Consider the following 23,098-nt stretch of genomic DNA (forward strand, 5'->3'; position numbering starts at 1 on the left):
TCACCTCCACCCCCACCCCTTTCCTCACCTCCACCCCCCATCCCCTTTCCTCACCTCCACCCCCATCCCCTTTCCTCACCTCCTCCCCCATCCCCTTTCCTCACTTCCACCCCCACCCCTTTCCTCACCTCCACCCCCCATCCCCTTTCCTCACCACCACCCCCATCCCCTTTCCTCACCACCACCCCCCTTCCTCACCTCCACCCCCGCCCCTTTCCTCACTTCCACCCCCACCCCCTTTCCTCACTTCCACCCCCTTCCTCACCTCCACCCCCGCCCCCTTTCCTCACTTCTACCCCCACCCCTTTCCTCACTTCCACCCCCCACCCCTTTCCTCACTTCCACCCCCCACCCCTTTCCTCACTTCCACCCCCCACCCCTTTCCTCACCTCCACCCCCCACCCCTTTTCCTCACCTCCACCCCCATCCCCTTTCCTCACCTCCACCCCCATCCCCTTTCCTCACCTCCACCCCCACCCCTTTCCTCACCTCCTCCCCCATCCCCTTTTCCTCACTTCCACCCCCACCCCTTTTCCTCACCTCCACCCCCACCCCTTTCCTCACCTCCACCCCCCATCCCCTTTCCTCACCACCACCCCCCATCCCCTTTCCTCACCACCACCCCCATCCCCTTTCCTCACCACCACCCCCATCCCCTTTCCTCACCACCACCCCCCACCCCTTTCCTCACCTCCACCCCCACCCCTTTCCTCACCTCCACCCCCACCCCTTTCCTCACCTTCACCCCCACACTTTCCTCACCTTCACCCCCACCCCTTTCCTCACCTTCACCCCCACCCCTTTCCTCACCTTCACCCCCACCCCTTTCCTCACCTTCACCCCCACCCCTTTCCTCACCTTCACCCCCACCCCTTTCCTCACCTCCACCCCCCACCCCTTTCCTCACCTCCACCCCCCATCCCCTTTCCTCACTTCCACCCCCACCCCTTTCCTCACTTCCACCCCCCCACCCCTTTCCTCACCTCCACCCCCCATCCCCTTTCCTCACCTCCACCCCCATCCCCTTTCCTCACCTCCACCCCCCACCCCTTTCCTCACCTCCTCCCCCATCCCCTTTCCTCACCTCCTCCCCCATCCCCTTTCCTCACCTCCACCCCCCATCCCCTTTCCTCACCTCCACCTCCCCATCCCCTTTCCTCACCTCCACCTCCCCATCCCCTTTCCTCACCTCCGCCCCCTTGCCCTTTCCTCACCTCCGCCCCCTTGCCCTTTCCTCACCTCCGCCCCCTTGCCCTTTCCTCACCTCCGCCCCCTTGCCCTTTCCTCACTTCCACCCCCACCCCCTTTCCTCACCTCCACCCCCCCATCCCCTTTCCTCACCTCCGCCCCTTTCCTCACCTCCGCCCCCTTTCCTCACCTCCACCCCCTGCCGCCCCCTTTCCTCACCTCCGCCCCCTTTCCTCACTTTCACCCCCCCCACCCCCTTTCCTCACCTCCACCCCCACGCCCCCTTTCCTCACCTCCACCCCCTTTGCTCACCTCCACCCCACCACCCCCTTTCCTCACCTCCACAATCTGTGACGTCGGACTAAGCAATTGCATATTTATTTATTTCCAGCTGGTGCTCTATCCTTCTCAATGGCTCATCGTATGGGGGACATGGATGGGGGGAGACGCCATTACCTGGGCAAAGGTGGGTTGCTCCGAGTGAAACGCCATGCTCTGGCTCTGCCGACATAACGAGCCGCACCTTCATTAACATCCTCATGCATCACCCGTTAATGGCTCAAGACGTGTCGGTTGTCTGTCATTTACTTTTTTATTGCTTTTGCAAATTGTATGTACGTACATACCTGACTAATGCAGTTGTGTTGTAATGGGGGAGAGGGAGGAGTACACTGCTCCAGGAACGCTCGTTTAAAGTTATTGGAAGTGCTTTAACTTTCATTGAAAAGCTTAACTTGCATTTATACCCGAGGTTGAATTCTGATATCAACCCTCATTTTCGGGCTCATAGAATAGTATCCGTGTCCTGTGGTCACTCAAACAGCTTCCTTCGTCGTCATGGCATGACTTCAAAATCCGTTTTATTTTGTGACCTTGCTTTATTTAATTTTAAAATACACAATCACCCTCATGGAAGAGTGGGACGACCAAGGGTAAAAAGGCAACCCCGTACTTGGTGAGTGGGGCCACAGTTGGACAAAAGTAATGGAAATATTGAACAGTAAAAGAGAGGCATAAACACTATAACCTCACGTAAGAAAGGGGTTGGAGTTGGGTTGGGTCAGGTGGGTGAAGAGGGGTTGGGTCAGGTAGGTGAAGAGGGGTTGGGTCAGGTGGGTGAAGAGGGGTTGGGTCAGGTGGGTGAAGAGGGGTTGGGTCAGGTGGGTGAAGAGGGGTTGGGTCAGGTGGGTGAAGAGGGGTTGGGTCAGGTGGGTGAAGAGGGGTTGGGTCTGGTGGGTGAAGAGGGGTTGGGTCTGGTGGGTGAAGAGGGGTTGGGTCTGGTGGGTGAAGAGGGGTTGGGTCTGGTGGGTGAAGAGGGGTTGGGTGTGGTGGCTGAAGAGGGCTTGGGTCTGGTGGGTGAAGAGGGGTTGGGTCAGGTGGGTGAAGAGGGGTTGGGTCTGGTGGGTGAAGAGGGGTTGGGTCAGGTGGGTTCATGAAGATCATGGGTAGGGGTCGGGTGACATGAGATGGTGGTGCACCACCTGCTGGAAGCTCTGGAGGGAAATGTGGGATTGGACAGCTTCATAAAGGTACATCCACACATTTATAAATACTAGTACGTGCCCGTAAAAAAATAAATAAATAAATAAACCACACAGGCCGTTTCTTCGCTCTCGCGTGCCCGTACGTGACCCGGAAGTTCGATATTATTCGCAATTTAGTTTTAATACCCAATTATTCAATTAGCGCCAATGTATTTTACCTTTTCGCAATGTTGTGGCAAGGAAAAACAAAAAGAGAAGAGAAGAGAGAGAAAAAATTTACTTCCTGGTTCGGAGCATACCAGCACTCTGTTCCCGAAATTTATACACCGTCTAATATAAAAACGATCATAAGTTGGGCCATTGTGTTTATCTATAAATGCGCATAAGAAATCGAGAAATTATTAGAATACACGAAGTCATCACTATCCGGAAGCCCGTACGTTGTAACCCGTAATAGGGAACGCGGCTGAGCTTCCCTTCCCCATCGGCCACGCCCACGCAACAACGTGTCTTCCCATTGGTTTGGTAAATAAATGGCCATAACTTGGGAAGCACTTGTCCGATTAATATCAAACCTTGAAAAGGCACATCCTCAGGTCCCCAGCAATATATCTGGCAAGTTTCAATTAGATCGGACCAGAGGTTGTCGAGAAACAGCGGTCACACACACACACACACACACACACACACACACACACACACACACACACACACACACACACACACACACACACACACACACACACACCGATTGCTGGAATTATAGATAGATTGTTTGGTATATTTTCCAGAATTGTATTACAAGGGCATATGTTTTGTGTAATTGCATCTTATGTGTAACAAAGAAACCTTTTCTACTACCTTGTAATGCATCTGCAGTTTGCAATTAAAATAATTATTTTATCTTTAGATTTGTATTGAGTGATGCAGATTTGTTGACTGAGGAGGGGTTGGGGTAAACTTTTGTAGATGCAATGTGCTGTTGTAGCAAATTTGTAAAGGGTGGTGAGGTGGGGTTTGTGTGGTGGAATCCAATCTGACCGTGAAGAAAGCATTTTAATGCACAACTATTGTTTATTGTTTGGTCCAAATTTTTTAATCCTTAATTTGTCCATCAATTGTCAGGTTTCTGAAACTATGGTTCAGGCAGAAGAATGGAATTGAAATGATAAAGAAAAAGAATATATGCAGTGTGGAGGTTTTTTTTTTTTGTTATTTTTTGTTTTTATTCAAAGCGAAGAAATGGAGGAATGCTGACTTCTGTCCACCTGCCGAAGGCGTTGAACTGTTCAAAGCGTCCTGCAGTGGATTGGAGTAGGTCAAATACGTCCCTCAATTCGCGCTGAGGGGTGTTTAGCATACTCACCATGTGGAACGGTGAGTGTGAGCAGCCATTGGAATCAAACCCACATGAGCCAGTGCAGAAAGGAATGAGTCTTTAACCACTCAAGCAAACAGCCACTCTGCTATTGGAATATCATCCTTGTATTGCGACCAAAGTATTTTTTTGAGGATCGAAAAAGGCACCTTGGAATTTCATCTTGTTTTTCTCTTGCTTCAAACTTCAAACCATCCAATGTTTCCCGATCCAGTAACCTCTCTTGATTTTACAACCAAATCGAGTGTCTTGGTGAATCTGCATTTTAAAGATTGCATTCCATCTTTGTTTTCTCTTCTTATTATTGCAATCAGATCCTACACAATCATTTGGCAAAGAATGGCATACCACGTTGCCACATGACAACCACAACAGAAGATCCATGACTAGTTTGAAGGTGGAGGAAAATGTTGCAGGTTTCCTATGATTATCAGGATGTGTGAAGCAAAGTTCTGATTCGTCATCATTTCTTCAGCTTGCTTGAATTGATGATCGTTTCAAAAACAAAGGCTTGCATCTCAAGTTAATCATCCATCGAAGTGATTTGTTTTTTTTTCAATGAGGTCTCGTGGTCATGGAGGACAACAGAAAGTATCAACGGAGGTATGATCAAGAACAATATGGCCAGGTTCTAACTTTCACTTTTTATTCATAACTTTGCCATTGCCAAGTTTTGAGGGTTCCCCCCTCACCCCCAAATGTTGAAAATGATCTAAAGACTTCCCGTTGTGCAATGTTTTGTTGCACTCAAACTGGGGAAAGTCTTCCATCCACTTTATGAGAGACTTCTGCAGATAAAGCACAATTGCACAAAGCGATGGGATGCTTGGTCTCATCTTGTTCCATTCGCAGATTCTGCTCATGACGTCTCTGCAGGCAAAGTCATTGCCAGCCAGCCAGCCAACTGCACTGAGGAAAAACTTGCTGTACATTTCAATAGTCTTATTCTTTCGCTCGAAAGCTGCCAATAATCTTGCAGGCCAGTTTGGACATCATGATTTATGCATGTGTTTTTTTGGATCGACTCCTCCATCGTCACCTTCTCTCACTCAAAATCGAACAGAACAAAATGCTAGACCTTCAGTTTCAATGATTGATTATTTTCAACTTCGTAGAAAGTTAACTGCTGGCCAAAGTACATGAACACCCAAGGGGTTGCTGTTTTACCAATGAACTGCAAGTTGCATGAACCACAGGCTGTCGTTTGTTTCATGCTCCAATTCCACATGGTCAGAAAACTTTGCAGGAAGCTGTTGTTGAACTGAAGCTTGGTTCATTTAAAAACAAACAAAAACACTATATAAGATTTACTTGGACTTGCCTTCAATTTTTATTCTTTCAAAACATCATCTGCTTGTCAGCACTGACTGATGTCGACTTGCATTTGTCAAGTGTGTACGGAATTTAACAGAGAGCTCTCCATTTGGAAGTGAAGATTTCACTGCATTGCTGAAAATACGAGGGCCCTTTGGCCTTAATTCTGATTGTCCACCCCTGCTCGATTTATATAATCTTTTGTTCAATGTTGTCATTGTTCAATGCTTCTCCCTCCCTTCCCATACTCGTGTTCCCTCTTTGAATTGTCCGCTGCAGTTCCTTAACATGATGGATGGTTCTCCTACTTCTCAATCTACATCTGATTTTGCCTTTTTCAGACGATAGGATGGGCATGGAGCGAGGCGGTAGAGCCAATAGTAAAGGCCAACGATCATCCAGGTAATGGTCATGTTCCCACACTAAACATTGGTCGTACATGTTCACATTCACGGTTTCTGTTATGTGAAGCCTAGAAAAGGTCTCCAGCTATTTAAATCGACCATCGACTGACGCATGATCTCGATCGACATTCATGTTTTGGTCCAATTTTCACCTTTGCTATTGATATTTCACTGCCATTGGTAATATACTGTGCACAAAAAGTTAAGGATGTCACACAGTAAAGAGCAACATTTATGGTTGCATTCAGTCGATGAAAATGCTTTTCATGGTGATGCATACACCTCAAAAACATTTTGGTTGACCCACTTTTAAGAGGCTTAAATAGCACTTGCGTGCAATCGATTACAGGCCAAAATAATACCTTGCTGAGAAACCTTTGGCATCGATAAAATTATGTATTGTCACATCGTGATGATGAAGAGCAGATAAATGAGTGGTAGGGGAGGATGCGCAGGGTGGACAAGAAGGATATCGAAGCATACTCTCAGGAAGAAGAAAATGGAACGTTGAAAAGATGAGGGCTTTTTGGGGGTTGGGTGGGAGGGGTTAATGGGGCTTAGAAAATATTGTTTTCGATGGGAGATGATCAGATATGATTATAATCAGCTGATTTGAAGGCCTGGAGGGAAGAATGAAATTGAAGAGAATTTAGACGTTGGTTCCATAAGTGAGAAAAAGAGGAACTAATGAGCAGTGATTCTGGATTTTTCAGGAGTTTCACCAGAAGGAGATTGGATCACGTTTGCCCTACATAAACCTGAGGATGGCTGGAGTTTGCAAGACCAGAAACCATGCAAGACCAGAAAGGAGGTGGTAGAAGACAGACAGACCACCAACCTGTCTACAATGTGAAAGTGTTAGGCCCATAGACAAGATTGACATGACAGGGACTTTCAGGAAGGAAAGCAGGGAATTTGAAGGAGGTAGGTTTGGGTGGATTAACAGGGATAGAAAAGATCATGATTTAAGACGGGGGAAGATATGAGAGGGTGGTGAATAGCTGTTTGGAAGACCTGGAGAGAAGGGTGGGATTGAACAGAGTGGAGTTTGTTCTAGAGGTGGGGGGGGGGAAGAGTAATAAAAGTGAAGGTGAGCAGTGATTCTTGATTTTGGTAGTTTCATCAGAAGGGGGTTGCTGGCGGACCTTGAGTGGCCTGCAGAAACATGGGGGGGGGGGGGAGGGGACAGATGACAGACAGAGCAGGGGGAGGGGAGGCCAAAGAGGAGATGGTAGAAAACAAAGACCACCGACCTGCCTGCACCGACCAGACGGTCCTTTCGGAGAGACCAAGTGAGAGTGAGAGAGAGATTTATCAGGATTGATAAAGATTTATCAGCATGTTCCAAGTGTTGGACCAGCTTGTGGTTTTGTCCAGATCTGTAGAGTGAAGAGGCTGCTGCTTGCCAATCTGAGGGATGACAGAGGGTGGAGTCGTCACAGCAGAGATAGAGGATTTTCCATAGTTGGAAAATTTTCCATAGTTTTCCATAGTTGGATTTTCCATAGTTTCCTCCATCCATTGTTGGGAAAGCTAAAGCAACTTATCCAGGGTAGAGTGACCTGGTCTGAATCTAAATTGATTAAATTATCGGTAATCAAGCCATTGGAGAAGAGGAAGGAAGGATGAGGGATGTCACAGCAGAGAGTGGAGTCATCAGCAGAGGTAAAGAGGATTTTGCAGAGTCAGCGAGATTGATAAATAGGAATGGGGCCTAGAACACTGCCTTGGGGTACTCCTGCCTTGATAGGGAGAGGAGAAGAAAGCATTCCGTTGAGTGCCACACGTTGATTGTGAGAGGAGTTGACCTTGGATGTCATGGGCAGAGAGTTTGGAGGGTAAGGCAGGATGCCAGACTGCGTCAAAAGCACGAGATATATCTAGAGAGATAACCCTGATCTCATGTCTGACATTGAGGGCCTCCATGCATTGTTGGGTGAGTCCAAGCAGCATGTCCAAAGTGGAGTGACCTGGTTTAAAACCATATTAGTGATCTGAGTTGAGGTTGTTGGAGAAAAGGAAGAATAATTATGCATTAACTGTGATGGATTCCATGACCTTGTTGACGATTAGAAGTTAGCTGAGAGGTTGGTATTTAGGGGATCAGTTTTTGCACTTTTTATGCAATGCTGTGATGTTCGCTGATTTCCAAGCAGATGGAAGGTGACCTAGGATAAATGACAGGGAGGAAGTGCAAGAGCAGCAGAGCAGATTTTTCAGACCCATGAGTTGGAGTGTCAGTGGAGATTTGCCAGAAACCTTTCTGTGCAAAAAAGTTATTCTACCAAAATAGTTCCCCAGCTGATCCCACAAAGGGTGGAAATAATTGTGGCTGTTAAATAAGTAGTTGTAGTAGTAGACTTGTGGCTGAAGTGATACTTTCCATCAAAGCATCGGCATTTTTTTTTTCCATTCTGTTCTCATGCTCGGTTGTCTTATCTCAAAACAAGATTACTTTTGCACCAAAATTGGAACATCGACAGTGCTGATGGGTCTTCACAAGTGTAGCAATATCTTGTGTCATTCACAAGTTGAAGTTTGGCGCGTCACATACGTAGGGGGTTGCAGGCCATGGGATTGAAACGTGATGGAAATCTCCACTTCAGGGTGTTTTAACACAACAGGCGGCACTGTTATCACTGCATGCATAATTAATGTACCTGTTGAATGGAGTTTCGAGCATAACTATGTGGGCACAGTACATGGATGGGTACACACATTCATGTGCTCACTTTCTCAACTCCATTTTAGATGGAAACATTAATTCCAGCCATATGAAAGGACGATTTAAACGAGGAAAACAAACAAGTGGCACTAATCCCACTCATAAACACATTCCTTACGTGGTACTTGTTCCCCCTACTGATGCTCTTTGCTCGTTTATCACACGATGTTGATTTTTTTTTTTTACTAAAAAAAAAAAAGAATTACTAGGGGACATCCTTTACCTTTTGTGCAAAGCATATTTTGGTTTTTGCTTTATTTGCTTATCTTCATCATTTTCCCAAAGTCGTATTCATCTGAAGACGAATGTGGAAATCAGTGATGGTTTGGGGTTAAATTAAACCCCAAACTTTCGTCTTCTTTTTTTTTTGTTACTTAACTTATTCGGATCATTTATCATTGGATCATTTGTTTTGAAATCCTATAAATGTCCTAAGGTGGTGGAGCGTTGGATATTCGAATCGACTCCACATTGCCACTTCATCCTGCCTGAGATGTCAAACTCCTCATGCTATGTTCAGTTTGTTTGTTTTTTATTGTCTTTTAAAAGCACCTGCACTGTTTGGTGGAAGAAATTATTCCTTAAACTCCACTTTCCTTCATTCTGCAAAGCTGCAGAGTCAGGTGTGAGAAGTTTCGTTTTTGCCAAGAATTCCATTTCCTTTTTCATGACTGTCTGAATGTGTCCGAGTGGAGTGGACTGCTTGTATCGACCAAAGTTCAAATGGAATATTTTGTGAGGGTTCAGGCTTCCAAGTGGCTCTGTACTACTACTATTACAACCAAACCACCATACATTGTGATCCTTGTTCTCTGATCTTGAAATGAGAAGCATGGAAGATGAATCTTTTTATGGTTGTGATGACCTTATCTGCTGAGCACCTGCCATCAAGGTGACATGAAGCTTTGTGATGGAAACCAGTTGCTGGAAGGTGAAATTACAGATGAATATTCTTTCTGTAATTAGTGAGCAAGTCCATTAAATGATCATGAAGTTAAGGCTACAAGAGCTAAGGCTCATATGTTCTGTTCCCTTGAGGATCTTTCAATGCTGTTTACAACTCGAGAATCTTCATCTCCTTCTCACCCCTCCCCTCCTTTGCTGCTCTCCAAGGCACTTGGTTCTTGTTTTCCTACTCCTGACATACAGCAACCCAAACTTTCTTGGTGTTGGACTGAATGGACCTTTTATTTAACTTGTTTATTTTGAGCCAAACTGAATCCATTGACTCTGTGCTGTCGACCCTCATATTGGGGTGCAAGTTATAGAATAGAATGTCTTTTTGTTCTATGACCTGCATGAGTTCTATGAGAGTATGAGAATTGGAGGGTGGAGTGATTGAAGTGGAAGTTCTAAAGCAAAATATAAGAATGCATCACTTTTGGAAAAAATTAGCATAAAGGTCCTCTTGTCATTGACTTTGTAGCTTGCAAGGCCATGATTACAGCTCCCCATAATGATAAAAGTCGTGCTTTTATAGCACTTTTGCATTGCTATGTAAAGGGAAAGACACTTGTGTGGGTAAAGGACAATGAGTTTAGAATTTTGTTCTCATCTTATTTACCTGTCTGCTCTTCAAATCAAAAAACCAAAATATCATCTGGATGCTGTACAGGGAGTTTGACATGAGGGAGCGCTCGCCCATCAGAAGGTAATGGTTTCTGCATCTTTCATCGCACATTAGACACTTGCAGTGTGATCGTTCATTCGCGCATTCAAATGATTCATTTGCTATGCTGTGATGAAGACTTTATGAATCGTTACATTTTTATCGACTCAAATGTTGTTATGAGTTTGGAATATTGAAGATTCGTCTTTAATTGCAATTCAGAATTTAACTTTGTTTGTTTTTGCTTGCTGTGCTCATCCGTGTTTGAAGAATGGATTATGACCGTCGTCCGTGGCAAGAATCGGCTGGGAAGGGATATCCAAAATCGCATACCGGTACCCAACAGCACTAGTTATTTGTGGCTTGGTTAACCATGTCAACACATTTCCTTCCTATGATAATATATCTCTTTTCTCGCCTTCTCCCCTTCTCTCTCTCCTTGTGGTTCCAAATTGTTGATCATGTTTCTTCGGAGAAACTATGGAATTGTACATTAGATGTAGAAATATTCCTTTTGTCGCTTGACTTGATTGTGCTCCCTTTCACACGACCCTCAACAGGTTTTGAGGAGACCGACGAGCTGAGGAAAGTGATTTTCCACTACTACCGTAAACTTTTGCTGCGACGTGTGGAAGGCATGGCAGCTGACTGTGCTGTGATAATAAGCACCCGCAATATTGCGTGAGTACCCGAATGCGGCCCTGCCTCTGCTTGCTTGCCAAAATCTTTTTTGTTTTTTTAATGCGTTCTTACCTTGTGATGTATGAGGCATCACCAGGATGATGTAGCTTATCGTACACCTGGTAATACATTTTGAAATGGCAATTTAAAAACAACCTTTGTTTAATATTCAGTGCCAACTTATTAATTTTTCAAACCAGTTGTACTTTATCTTTGAATCCCAGCCTACAAACCAAAACATAGGACCGCCTGACCTGACGTTCACCTGGATCAGGAGCAAGCCGCTCAAAACCCCCGCAGACCTCCTTTGGAGCTGAACTTTTTGCTCCCGTGAACAAACTTGGGTACATCACGGGTGATGAAGGTTGTGGTCAAGTTTCATTGAAACTGTGTGTGTAGTTTGGAGAAGAGAGCAAATACCTATTTTGGGGGGTCAAAATCCCTCCCGTAGACCCCCTTGATGAATGCAGATTTTGATGCGGTTGATAAACTTTGGTACATCATGGGTGATGAAGGTTGTAGTCAAGCTTCATCGAAATTGTGTGTGTAGTTTTCAAGAAGAGAACAAATACCTAATTTGTGGGGTCAACGTGCCCCCTCCCACCCCACCACATAGGCCTCTCTTAACGAGTGCAGAATTTGATGTGATGGGTAAATTTTGGTACATTATGGATGATTAGGGTTGTGGTCAAGTTTCATCAAAATCATGTGTGTTGTTTCAGAGAAGAGCAAATACCCTTTGGGGGGGGGGGCAAAACAAAAAAACCCCATAGACCCCATCAAAGAGCACAAATATTTGATATGGTCAATACACTTTCGTTAAGGATCAGATATGAAGCTTTGTGGCCAAGTTCCATCAAAATTATGTGTTTGGTTCAAGCGATAATGACTGACTGACTGGCTCACTCACTCACTCACCTGCAGACACTGTTCAATCACATAAGCTCTCCTGACTGAAGTCCAGGTGAGCAAGTAATGCTGTACACCTGCATCTCTAAAAGCCATTTCCCTTGATTTGCCATGTCCGAGCTCAGCTTTTATCAATTCTAGAGGTGTGTAAGGGATGTACCAATGGAGGTATGTATACCATTCCAACATATTCTCTGATTACTCCCCTACTCCCCCCCCCCAATGTGTGTGTGTGTATGTCCGTGTTCGGACAAGTCCGAGCTATGTTTGTCTCCAAACAGCTTGGCTCCGGACGCATCCAGGCAGTGTTTGTCTATGGGTGGTATTTGTATTATGACCGGTAGAAAATGGATTTTGTATATTAATTTGTTTCCATCTTCACTGTTATTCAATGCAGAATCATTTTAATGAGACTATAAATCATCATTAACGCTCCACCGCACGTCTGTCTTCCCTCCCCCCCCCACTTCCTTTCCCCTCCCTCTATCTCCTCACTCCCTTTCCTCCTCTATCTATCTCCTCACTCCCTTTCCTCCTCTATCTATCTCCTCACTCCCTTTCCTCCTCTATCTATCTCCTCACTCCCTTTCCTCCTCTCTCTATCTATCTCCTCACTCCCTTTCCTCCTCTCTCTATCTCCTCACTCCCTTTCCTCCTCTCTCTATCTATCTCCTCACTCCCTTTCCTCCTCTCTCTATCTATCTCCTCACTCCCTTTCCTCCTCTCTCTCTATCTATCTCCTCACTCCCTTTCCTCCTCTCTCTCTATCTATCTCCTCACTCTCTTTCCTCCTCTCTCTCTATCTATCTCCTCACTCTCTTCCTCCTCCTCTCTGTCTGTCTATCTCCTCACTCTCTTTCCTTCTCTCTCTCTATCTATCTCCTCACTCCCTTTGCTCCTCTCTCTCTATCTATCTCCTCACTCCCTTTCCTCCTCTCTCTATCTATCTCCTCACTCCCTTTCCTCCTCTCTCTATCTATCTCCTCACTCCCTTTCCTCCTCTCTCTCTCTATCTATCTCCTCACTCCCTTTCCTCCTCCTCTCTCTATCTATCTCCTCACTCCCTTTCCTCCTCTCTCTCTATCTATCTCCTCACTCCCTTTCCTCCTCCTCTCTCTATCTATCTCCTCACTCCCTTTCCTCCTCTCTCTCTATCTATCTCCTCACTCCCTTTCCTCCTCTCTCTCTATCTATCTCCTCACTCCCTTTCCTCCTCTCTCTCTATCTATCTCCTCACTCCCTTTCCTCCTCTCTCTCTATCTATCTCCTCACTCCCTTTCCTCCTCTCTCTCTATCTATCTCCTCACTCCCTTTCCTCCTCTCTCTCTCTATCTATCTCCTCACTCCCTTTCCTCCTCTCTCTCTATCTATCTCCTCACTCCCTTTCCTCCTCTCTCTCTATCTATCTCCCTCACTCCCTTTCCTCCTCTCTCTCTATCTATCTCCTCACTCCCTTTCCTCCTCTCTCTCTATCTATCTCCTCACTCCCTTTCCTCCTCTCTCTCTATCTATCTCCTCACTCCCTTTCCTCCTCTCTCTCTATCTATCTCCTCACTCCCTTTCCTCCTCTCTCTCTATCTATCTCCTCACTCCCTTTCCTCCTCTCTCTCTATCTATCTCCTCACTCCCTTTCCTCCTCTCTCTCTATCTATCTCCTCACTCCCTTTCCTCCTCTCTCTCTATCTATCTCCTCACTCCCTTTCCTCCTCTCTCTCTATCTATCTCCCTCACTCCCTTTCCACCTCTCTCTCTATCTATCTCCTCACTCCCTTTCCTCCTCTCTCTCTATCTATCTCCTCACTCCCTTTCCTCCTCTCTCTCTATCTATCTCCTCACTCCCTTTCCTCCTCTCTCTCTATCTATCTCCTCACTCTCTTTCCTCCTCTCTCTCTATCTATCTCCTCACTCTCTTTCCTCCTCTCTCTCTATCTATCTCCTCACTCTCTTTCCTCCTCTCTCTCTATCTATCTCCTCACTCCCTTTCCTCCTCTCTCTCTATCTATCTCCTCACTCCCTTTCCTCCTCTCTCTATCTATCTCCTCACTCCCTTTCCTCCTCTCTCTCTATCTATCTCCTCACTCCCTTTCCTCCTCTCTCTCTATCTATCTCCTCACTCCCTTTCCTCCTCTCTCTCTATCTATCTCCTCACTCCCTTTCCTCCTCTCTCTCTATCTATCTCCTCACTTTCTTTCCTCCTCTCTCTCTCTATCTCCTCACTCTCTTTCCTCCTCTCTCTATCTCCTCACTCTCTTTCCTCCTCTCTCTATCTCCTCACTCCCTTTCCTCCTCTCTCTATCTATCTCCTCACTCCCTTTCCTCCTCTCTCTCTATCTATCTCCTCACTCCCTTTCCTCCTCTCTCTCTATCTATCTCCTCACTCTCTTTCCTCCTCTCTCTATCTCCTCACTCCCTTTCCTCCTCTCTCTATCTATGTCCTCACTCCCTTTCCTCCTCTCTCTCTATCTATCTCCTCACTCCCTTTCCTCCTCTCTCTCTATCTATCTCCTCTCTCCCTTTCCTCCTCTCTCTCTATCTATCTCCTCACTCTCTTTCCTCCTCTCTCTATCTCCTCACTCCCCCCCGCCCCCCAATCACAGTGTTCCTGTCAGCGAAGTGACGGGTGGTATTTGCTGTTCATGAATAAAATGATGTGTGAGGGACACCATTTCTTGTTTGGTTCAAAATTGGTCGTATATGATATGTTGGTTGGTTGCATAGCCCCCCCCTCACAAACAGTGTTTTTTTTTTTAAATATTGTATTTATTTTTTCTGTTTTTTTTTTTTTTTTTTCTTTTCTTCTTTATTTGATCGATCGACCAAACCACATCTATCTAATATACCGCCATTTTGTTGATCAGCTGTTCCCCGGATGTCCAAATCCAAGAGTAAAGTTAAAATGTGAATGAATATGTCGAATGCTGCCTCGGTACCATATTGTTCCTTGCACAGCCAGTTTATTTTTCTGTGGTTGATAAATTTTCTACCAATTGTTACTTTAGTCAGAACAAAGTAAATGTCTCAAAATTAACCATTGTGATGTTAGTGACTCGTTATTGTATTGTGTCTGTGTGTGCATGTAGTTAAGATACTCATGTAGTGACACATTTTTCACATAACCTGCTGAAGTAGTAAGAGAAGGGGGTTGGTGTGGGGGGGGGGTTAACAAATCAAACAAAAATTAACATTTCTCAGTGAATGCCAGATGGCTTTAAATGATGCAAGAGTGTGAATGTGAGTGTGTATTTAATTGAAATGGTTGTTTTTGTTGACGTAATTTCACAATGACAGGATCTTTACGATTGTGGTGAGTGCTTGCAGAGCGGTGAAAAGTGCCTCTTGTGTTCCTTTGTACAGTAGAGATTAAAGAGCAGGTTGCGGGTCACCAAACGTTCTGAAAATTTATCAATATTATAATATGTGCATTAAATAGTTTGATGCTAACTATTGGGAAAATTAATGAAATTTAACTCCGAAGTTATTTCTCGAGGCTGTTGAAAAAAACCAGCCGCGTGCCATATATGGATGTTGACGTCACGTTCTCCAAAACAAAGCGGACGCTCACTCACTCATTGAAGAAGTGTCCAGTTCAGCGGGCCGTTCTTTCGCTTTTTTTTTGAGCTTGCAACTGTCTATATTATCCTTTTCTATTTTGAATTATTGTAGAACAAAGTTATTTGGATATTTGCACATCATACCTCGTATGTGTGTCGTCATGTTTTGCGAAAATGGCTGGAAAACGGGTAATCACTCCCACCGATTCCCGAAGGAATCAAACATTCGCCGGCAGTGGATAAGATTTGTACAAACAAAATGGGCGAATTTTCCCCCAAAGGAAATGGGTAAAGAAGACCCTTTGGATAGACTAGTCATTTGTGGTGACCATTTCACAGCCGAGGATTACGAAGGCATAAACACATCTCATCACCACTCTGTAAATATGAGTTGGTTGACAAGTTCTCCAGATACTGCTCTGTCACAGAATCAATTGTTGAGTTTAAGTGAGAAAAACCTTCAAATGTATTCTTAGAGAGTTAAGTACATGGAAAAAACAAATAAACTTTCTGAAAAACACTTCTTCTTCTTCTTCTTTCGGCTGCTCCCGTTAGGGGTCGCCACAGCGGATCATCCGTATGATCCGCATAGTGATTTGGCTTGGTTTTTACGCCGGATGCCCTTCCTGACGCAACCCTGGTCGCCTCTTACGACACAGGGATATGGTACACCTATTCTAACTGGGGCATACACCGGGCCCAGTACACTGGTACTCACTTCGCCGACCTCGGAAGGATGACAGGCTGAGTCAACCTCCTGGTGTGTATTAATTCAAGCGGCCAACAGGGCTTGAATTCAGGACCTTTTGGATCCCAAGCCGCTACCCTAACCACTATGCCAACACCAGGCTTAAACTTTCTGAAAAACACAAGCATGAAAAAATTTCTCAACAAATCAACTTATTGTTGATGAAATTACTTTTTTAACAGCATAAGCAAATTGGGCTATTTCATTTCAATTGTAAAAAAATTACCCCCGTGTGGGGGTGACGGTCATCTCTATAATGTTTTTTTACTATCATAATCGATGAACCGTTGCCAGATATCTCCTAAAATGACAGACTAGATAGGTTTTGAAAATGGCGACTTTCACAACTTTCGTGACCTTGACCCTGACCTCGAATCCGGGAAAAAATGTCGTTGGGTATCACTCATCGACCTCTACCCACATACCAAATTTCATCAAGTTCGGAAGTAAAAAGTTTTCTTTGTACCAGGAGGTGTTTTTGACCATCTTCCAGGTTACGTGGCGGCCAAACGGGACGGAAATTCAAAAATCTGTCCGGTTAGATACAAGATAATATTTTTTACTATCATAATCAATAAACAGTTGCCACATATCTTGTAGAATGGCAGACTAGATAGGTTTTGAAAATGGCGATTTTTTTTTTTTTTATAACTTACGTGACCTCGTGACCTTGAACCCGGACAAAAGTTATATCGTTGTGCAACACTCATCGACCTCTACCCACATACTAAGTAAGTTTCATCAAGATCGGGAAGAAAAATTGTTGACGGACGGACGACGGACATTCAGTCCGGCTTTATTAGGTCATCTCGGTAGAGATGACCTAAAAATTGATCAATTTTCCACTTTTTTTTTTTTTTTTCTAAATTTGGGAGAATATTTCCCAATGAGGCTAAATATGTTTTGGTATTTATATGCCACAACAGTCTCTTGAAAGTTGGGGTTTGTTCTAACTGTTCACTTTCGCTGGGGTCAAGCTCAGCTGTCAGAAAGACTTCAACGCCAAAGCTACGGTGAAAAATATATTTGGGTCCATTATTGATTCATTCTATTTCTGACTCTTGAGTGACTCGAGGGTTAAAAATTATTATATCAAGTCACAGACGAATCAAACTTTACATTATTTTATGCATCGAACAAGAAAATGAAAATCTACAAACCAATCTGTCTGGTGGAGTCTGTCAGTGTGAACTGCCGGCAGTCAGTCCTGCCACTTGTACATGAAATCGGCCGTTTTCTGGCACTTGCAAGTGACTGAAATTTATATGGCTCAGGGCCAGAAACTCCATCGTATAAATTCCCATCATCCTCCGACTCATCCTCTGCAATATCGGAATGAAAACACCCAATTTCATCGCCGCTGAAATCGCTCTCTGATTCGCATCTCGCCATTGTTCACACGCTGTTTCCGAATGTTCACGAAGTTTTTTTCGGAGAACGTGACGTCGTAGCATCTTCGGTAAATTCCGGTCTGTTTTTCGATCACTGACAAAAGTTTTGACTTGCAAGTTAATTTTAGCTTATTTTGAGTTTCAAATGTAAGAAAATAATTGCCCAACGATTATTAATGTGATTACAACCTTCGAATCACATGAAGTCATCAGCGACCCAAAACCTGCTCTTTAAGAGAGACTGATGTGGCATCTAAGATTCAAAATTCAATCTTTTTTTGCCTTTGTTTTGATGTACTTTGTATGTGATTCAGTTGAATGTGGTGTCTCAGTATTTTGGGCTTTTCATTTCCCATTAGCCGCAAAGGATGTGAATGCGGTGTTCCTCCTTTTGGTTCTGAAGATGGTTTGTTTGCACACACCAGAAACTATGGTGAGACGGTGGCACAGATGATCCAAGAGCAGGGCTTGCACGTTGACCTCATATTCTTATCATCGGAGATGGGACTTGAGCAGACACTGAACGAGGCGACTCGTTCTGCGATACCCTATGCCGTAGTGATTACGACCAGCCACCAGCTGCACCGCTCCTGCACAGTCAATATCCTGCACGGCCTACAAGAAGGTACAATTGCGTTTCTGAAATATTACAGTATTTCCCTTGAGAAAAGCTGCTAGAATGCAGTTTGAAATGACGTCGCACTGTCTACCCCCCCCCCCAACCCCAGAGCACCGCAACATGCCGCAGGACGAGGCCATGCTTATGCTGTCGCGTGACTTTGCCAAACATTTTGGCGAGGACCGAGAACAAAGACGGATCGATGTGTCGCGTGATGCCGCTGAACTCACCACCCGTGCGCTGAACATGGACTTTTCTCGTCGTGGACAAGGAAACCCACCACATCTGCAGCCACTGATCGACTTGCTGTGCGATGGAAAGTCCCTTACGATCCCAGAGCTTGACTCTATAGCTGACTACATTCAAAAGCGACGGCAGATCGTGCTCGGGAAGCCGATTTCGACCTCCGCACTGGTGGGGTCCATCATGGGAGATCCTGAGGGTAAGCTTGTCCAAGGTGAGATGGTGTAATGTTTGTCAGTCTAAAATTTAAACCCCTTCACCCCTCCCTAAAGACACCTGACCACAGGTTTTAAACAGTCGTTCACCAGACACAAAGGTGATTCAATAAATAACGCCACTTTGCTCTTCACAGTTCTCTGATCCCACCGCCATACATACGCCTGGTCATTTTACAAGATGATCCAGGATTCTTTTCTTTTTTTTAACTGTTGCCAGCAATGTAAACATCTTTAGGGTTTGGTGCATCATCGGAAAGCCTTCTTCACATCCTCGTGCCGCATTAAGTGCTTGTCACGTGCGGCTTCCTTCAGGGACGAAATGGGGTTCTCTGACGGGACAATGTCTGGGGACAATGTCTGGTCAATACGGTGGGTGTGGACAACCTCCAACTTGAGTTTGATTGTGCCTCATGTCCTGTCATGCGGGCGGTGTGAGGTCTGGCATGGTCCTGTTACAGATGCACACCCTGGGACAGATCGTGACGATCTCTGCCTTCTCCAAAGTTTTTTTTTTTGTCCTTGGTCCATACATTTCATTGGTCCAGGCATGATCAGTCAATCGTTTTTATACGCCCGATATATGTATATGTATATATGTGTATATGTGTATATGTATATATGTATATGTATATATATGTATATATGTATATATGTATATATGTATATATGTATATATGTATATATGTATATATATATATATATATATATATAATGTATGTATTATGTGATACCGGTCATCCATCTGTCTCCGTCCGTTCCTGTCCGCACTCTAACTCCTAAAGTTTTCAACTTTCACGTTTCATATTTGGTACATAGGTACAGACTGTGGAGACGGTGTGTCATGACATACGTTAGTCATCTAAAGTGATTGCCATGGCAACCAGGATGCTGTTTTCCATGTGGTAGCACAATTCTGTATATACCTTCTTGTTCGGGCGTATATTGTGCTCACTTGTTAAATTTAAATTCCACTCGCACCTTCTGTCTATAGCAAACCTAATCACAATGCACTGGCATCATCGGACAATGCAGCGGTGTCAACCGACATTGTAGGATGGAGACGGGCATTTAATTCATCACATGGTGCTGGCATGAAAAAGTGGTGTAACATCAATTTTCCCTCGTACAAATAACAGTTAAATCTGGCGAATAAATTTCATCGTAACTTCACCAAATAGTTCATTTGTAACAAGTGGGTAAAATGTACAGGCCGAGGTCAGTCGCGCATTTCCATGAGGGGTGGAGGTGCAGAGATGGAGGGGAGGTGGAGAGGGAAAACTCAATCGATTGTGGCATAGCAGTAGTAGTCTTTGGGGTAGTAGATCGATTATGGTAGTTGTAGTCGAGGCTGTATACACAATTTTGCTTTCTGAGCATTAACTAAACATGAAAGGTTGCCAAGGGGGCATTTAAGAGTTAGTTTTTAACATGAAGCTGCTGTAGAATTGGACAAAACAGGGTGATGAAGAGCTGAGGGGGACACATTATAATTATGAACAGCTTTCACATCTGATGTGATTTTTCAAAGAAGTGTACATTTTATTATTTATTTCAAAATAATAAAACATTTATTTCAGATGAAAGACTAATTATCTGAACTTCCTGGGATTGTGCAGTTACAATTCTGGTGTATTATTCAAACAGGATTTGTACCTTATTGTATTACACACTCAGTAGCACAAGTCAGATTTGTCTCACCACTTGGACATCTCAGCCCTCCCTTGGTAATTTGATTTTGACCATGTCGGCAGGTAAAACGATTTGTGTGCAGGTGTTGAGAATGCGCTTGGTGATGAAGGATGTGAGTAATATCACGATTGATGAGGAACTGACAAATGAAGGTGCAAATTGAAGGAGCCGTGTCACCTAGTTTGTTTCGATTTTACTTTCAGTTTCGGGTAAATTACTATTGGTAATTGAAGATGTCGTGTATTTAATTTTTTTTTTTTTAACTGATGATTAACTCTCTTCTGTTTCTCTTTCATACCCTAAACTCAGTCCGTTTTCCTGACGTCGGTGGTCCAGCATCTACACTCCAGAATCGTCCCACCGGCATACCGGTGTCTGCCTCTCAACAGGGTGTCGGCACGAGCTTGTATAACCCGCATGCAAATGCGTACGGGAACATGATGGGCAGGCTCCCTGACAACACCAACGTGGGAGACGGACTCATGGGTCCCGCACCTGCACCCGTACCACCTCCGCCCGCGACCGTGTCATCGCGGCACCCGTCCGCCACAAGCATCAATCTGAGCAACCCCGCTGTGCGCAAAGCTCTGGACAGCCTGCTGGATAGTTCATCCCAATACGCTGGCGCAGGTGACCCAAGCAAGTCCAAGAGTCTGTTTCGCTATTGATGTAATTGAAAGAGGAGTCGGTTTAACACGCCATCACTGAAGCAGATTTTTTTTTTCATTGTAGTTTTAACCGGCCAAGCACCTTGTGCTAATATGAAATTGAACTGGCCATGTGGTAATGATTTGTAATCCATAAATGTCACCTCACTTTGTTGGTTAATGTTTAATACCAAGTGTTATCTACACCTTGCTTTTTAATGTTTTTTTTTTTTTTTTTTTGTAAAAGGAATTGAGTTTTTTTTTTTTCTTTTTTTTTTTCTGCATTCATTAAAGTATGAATCTGTTATTCTTTGTAATTCCTTGTTGTACTTGCGGCAAAGAGGTGGAGATCAAAGTCATGACACATCACACTATCTCACAAGATAATCGCACCGAGTATGTTCTGTTTGCACGTGACGAGGAAGTGAAACTATCAAGAGCAGACATCGTTTTTATTTTCTTTGTGTAAATTTTACAAAACACTTCCTTTGGACCTGCGGTTTAGGAGTTTCGCCGGTCTTGCTGGGTGTCTTTGAGAGCAGCGAGCGCTTCAATCGTGACGAGCAAACTGCCGATCACTTTCCCATCATCGGTAATCACTGCAGAACAAAAAGAAAGGGCCGCCAAGAACGTCTCATCTTTCCTTTATCGACATTTTGAATTGATCTGTATTGCTGGGTGTACAAACTGTGGGGAGCCACGCTGCACAGAATTAACACTCAACATGGCAACTGATGAGATGCACTGCTACGGGCTTAACGCCAGACTTATCGGAGTGTGTAGTGGTAGTACAATTATTTTGAGTTGTCTTGTCTGAGTTAAATTCCTGATCTGACTGCAGTATAAACTATGTATTATATCAGTGCCTCTCACGAAGGCCACTATATTATAAAGTACTCCATCATTCAGGAGAATCTTAAGCTGGGTGTCCCATATCCCAGCATGAGTTGTTGGACATTGAAGATCCCATTGTGTGGTTGACAAAGAGTAGGTGAGTGGTTCCATTGTTTGAGTGTAATTTCACAATCTGGTATAATTTGTGGGAAACGTGAATGACAGGAAATCCGATCGATATATATATATGGCTGCAAAAGTAGGTATACAGTAATGAAAACAAGTACAGTCCTTACTGTATACCTACTTTTGCAGCCCCCTGTTACACACGCACACACACACACACATATATGTGTACCGCTTGAGAACATTGAGCACATTGTAGGAAAACAGAATCCTCACCATCCAGGGTGTATTCGGTGAGATCCTTGCCCGAACGGAGGATGTCTCGTAGGTCCAGCCGGGCCGTGCCCAAGTCCACACAGTCAAGTTCCTGCTGTTCTGCGAGTGGTTCGCTCACCACAGTAAAGGGAACGCTGGGTGAGGAGGAGAAATGCAATTCAAATTAAACTGACACCAAGCTTGAACGTGGGAAAAGCTCAACCGATATATCTTTTTTATTTTAATTGCTGTAAAATTCACTCCCCCTCATCCCCTTCCTTCCTTTGAGAGTTTTACCACCAACAGTGAATTCTCATGAGTTCACAGTGAATGTGTTTGTTTTAGCACATTTTTTTTTTGACCAGACTCGGTGGTGTAATTGTGAAACCATCCGCTCTGGGTCTGGGAGGTCGGCGGTTCAAACCCTGGCCGAGTCATTGAGACCGAAATTGTACGTGCTGCTTCCTTGCTTGATGTTCAGCATTTTAAAAGGTTCACAATAGACAATCCCAATGGGGAGGAGGAAAATCCTCAGGACATTTTCTGAGGGCGGTGAGAAAGGCAACGCTATTGCGATGTCACTGGTACCGAGAGTACCATGACAAGTGGCAGCACATCCCCCAATCTCATGTTTGTCTCTAACTTCCTGCTGTTGTGTGTCGTTTATTCGTGTGTGTGTGGCAGCTCCACTATAAGCCTTAGATCCTGTTTTTAAAAAATAAATAAAAACAGGTGATAAACATGAAACCCACCCACTTAAATAGAAGACACTACAGGAGGGGGGGGAGTGCTAAATCTGGAGGCATGGAGAGAAATGTATTCCCATAAGTCCAAGAAATTTCATCAAATCCTATAATACATGTCTCACAGATGTTCATAATGAAGAACACACGTCAGTCTTTCAAGACATTTGATGGTGAAGCAACAGTTTAGCATTTATGATGTAATAGATATGAATAAAACTACATCTTCCTGATTAAGATCAACAAAATGACGTTCTAATCTCAGCAATTTAGGAGTTCGTGATGGATGATTTTACTCAATAATCTGCTAAACACATGTACATCCTAATCGTGACGAGTTTA

At 44.4% G+C, this 23,098-nt stretch overlaps 2 protein-coding genes across 6 annotated transcripts in view; one reads left to right on the forward strand and one right to left on the reverse strand.

Annotated features, from left to right (window-relative positions):
* LOC147011509 (nuclear receptor coactivator 5-like) overlaps nucleotides 1-21,103 on the forward strand; it is a 22,578-nt gene extending 1,475 nt beyond the window's left edge. For 2 of the 5 annotated variants that reach the window (XM_085858378.1, XM_085858379.1), the window contains exons 2-9: nucleotides 1,580-1,654; nucleotides 5,706-5,766; nucleotides 10,109-10,144; nucleotides 10,373-10,437; nucleotides 10,663-10,783; nucleotides 17,808-18,007; nucleotides 18,111-18,458; nucleotides 20,461-21,103. In XM_085858378.1, the coding sequence (XP_085714504.1) occupies nucleotides 1,600-1,654; nucleotides 5,706-5,766; nucleotides 10,109-10,144; nucleotides 10,373-10,437; nucleotides 10,663-10,783; nucleotides 17,808-18,007; nucleotides 18,111-18,458; nucleotides 20,461-20,819 (1,245 nt within the window). In that variant the 5' untranslated portion in view covers nucleotides 1,580-1,599 and the 3' untranslated portion in view covers nucleotides 20,820-21,103. Of the gene's footprint in view, nucleotides 1-1,579; nucleotides 1,655-5,705; nucleotides 5,767-10,108; nucleotides 10,145-10,372; nucleotides 10,438-10,662; nucleotides 10,784-17,807; nucleotides 18,008-18,110; nucleotides 18,459-20,460 lie in introns of those variants that run through there. The other 3 variants (XM_085858380.1, XM_085858381.1, XM_085858377.1) reach the window with 2 other exon arrangements.
* Nucleotides 21,104-21,231: 128 nt separating this feature from the next.
* LOC147011510 (protein fantom-like) overlaps nucleotides 21,232-23,098 on the reverse strand; it is a 65,106-nt gene continuing 63,239 nt past the window's right edge. The window contains 2 exon segments of the mRNA XM_085858376.1: nucleotides 21,232-21,397; nucleotides 22,035-22,168. Coding sequence (XP_085714502.1) covers nucleotides 21,300-21,397; nucleotides 22,035-22,168 — 232 coding nt within the window. The 3' untranslated portion in view covers nucleotides 21,232-21,299.

The sequence above is a fragment of the Eptatretus burgeri genome, chromosome 15 (genome assembly GCF_056783735.1).
Source record: "Eptatretus burgeri isolate ZD-2024b chromosome 15, Ebu_testis_v1, whole genome shotgun sequence".
In the NCBI taxonomy this organism is placed as follows: Eukaryota; Metazoa; Chordata; class Myxini; order Myxiniformes; family Myxinidae; genus Eptatretus; species Eptatretus burgeri.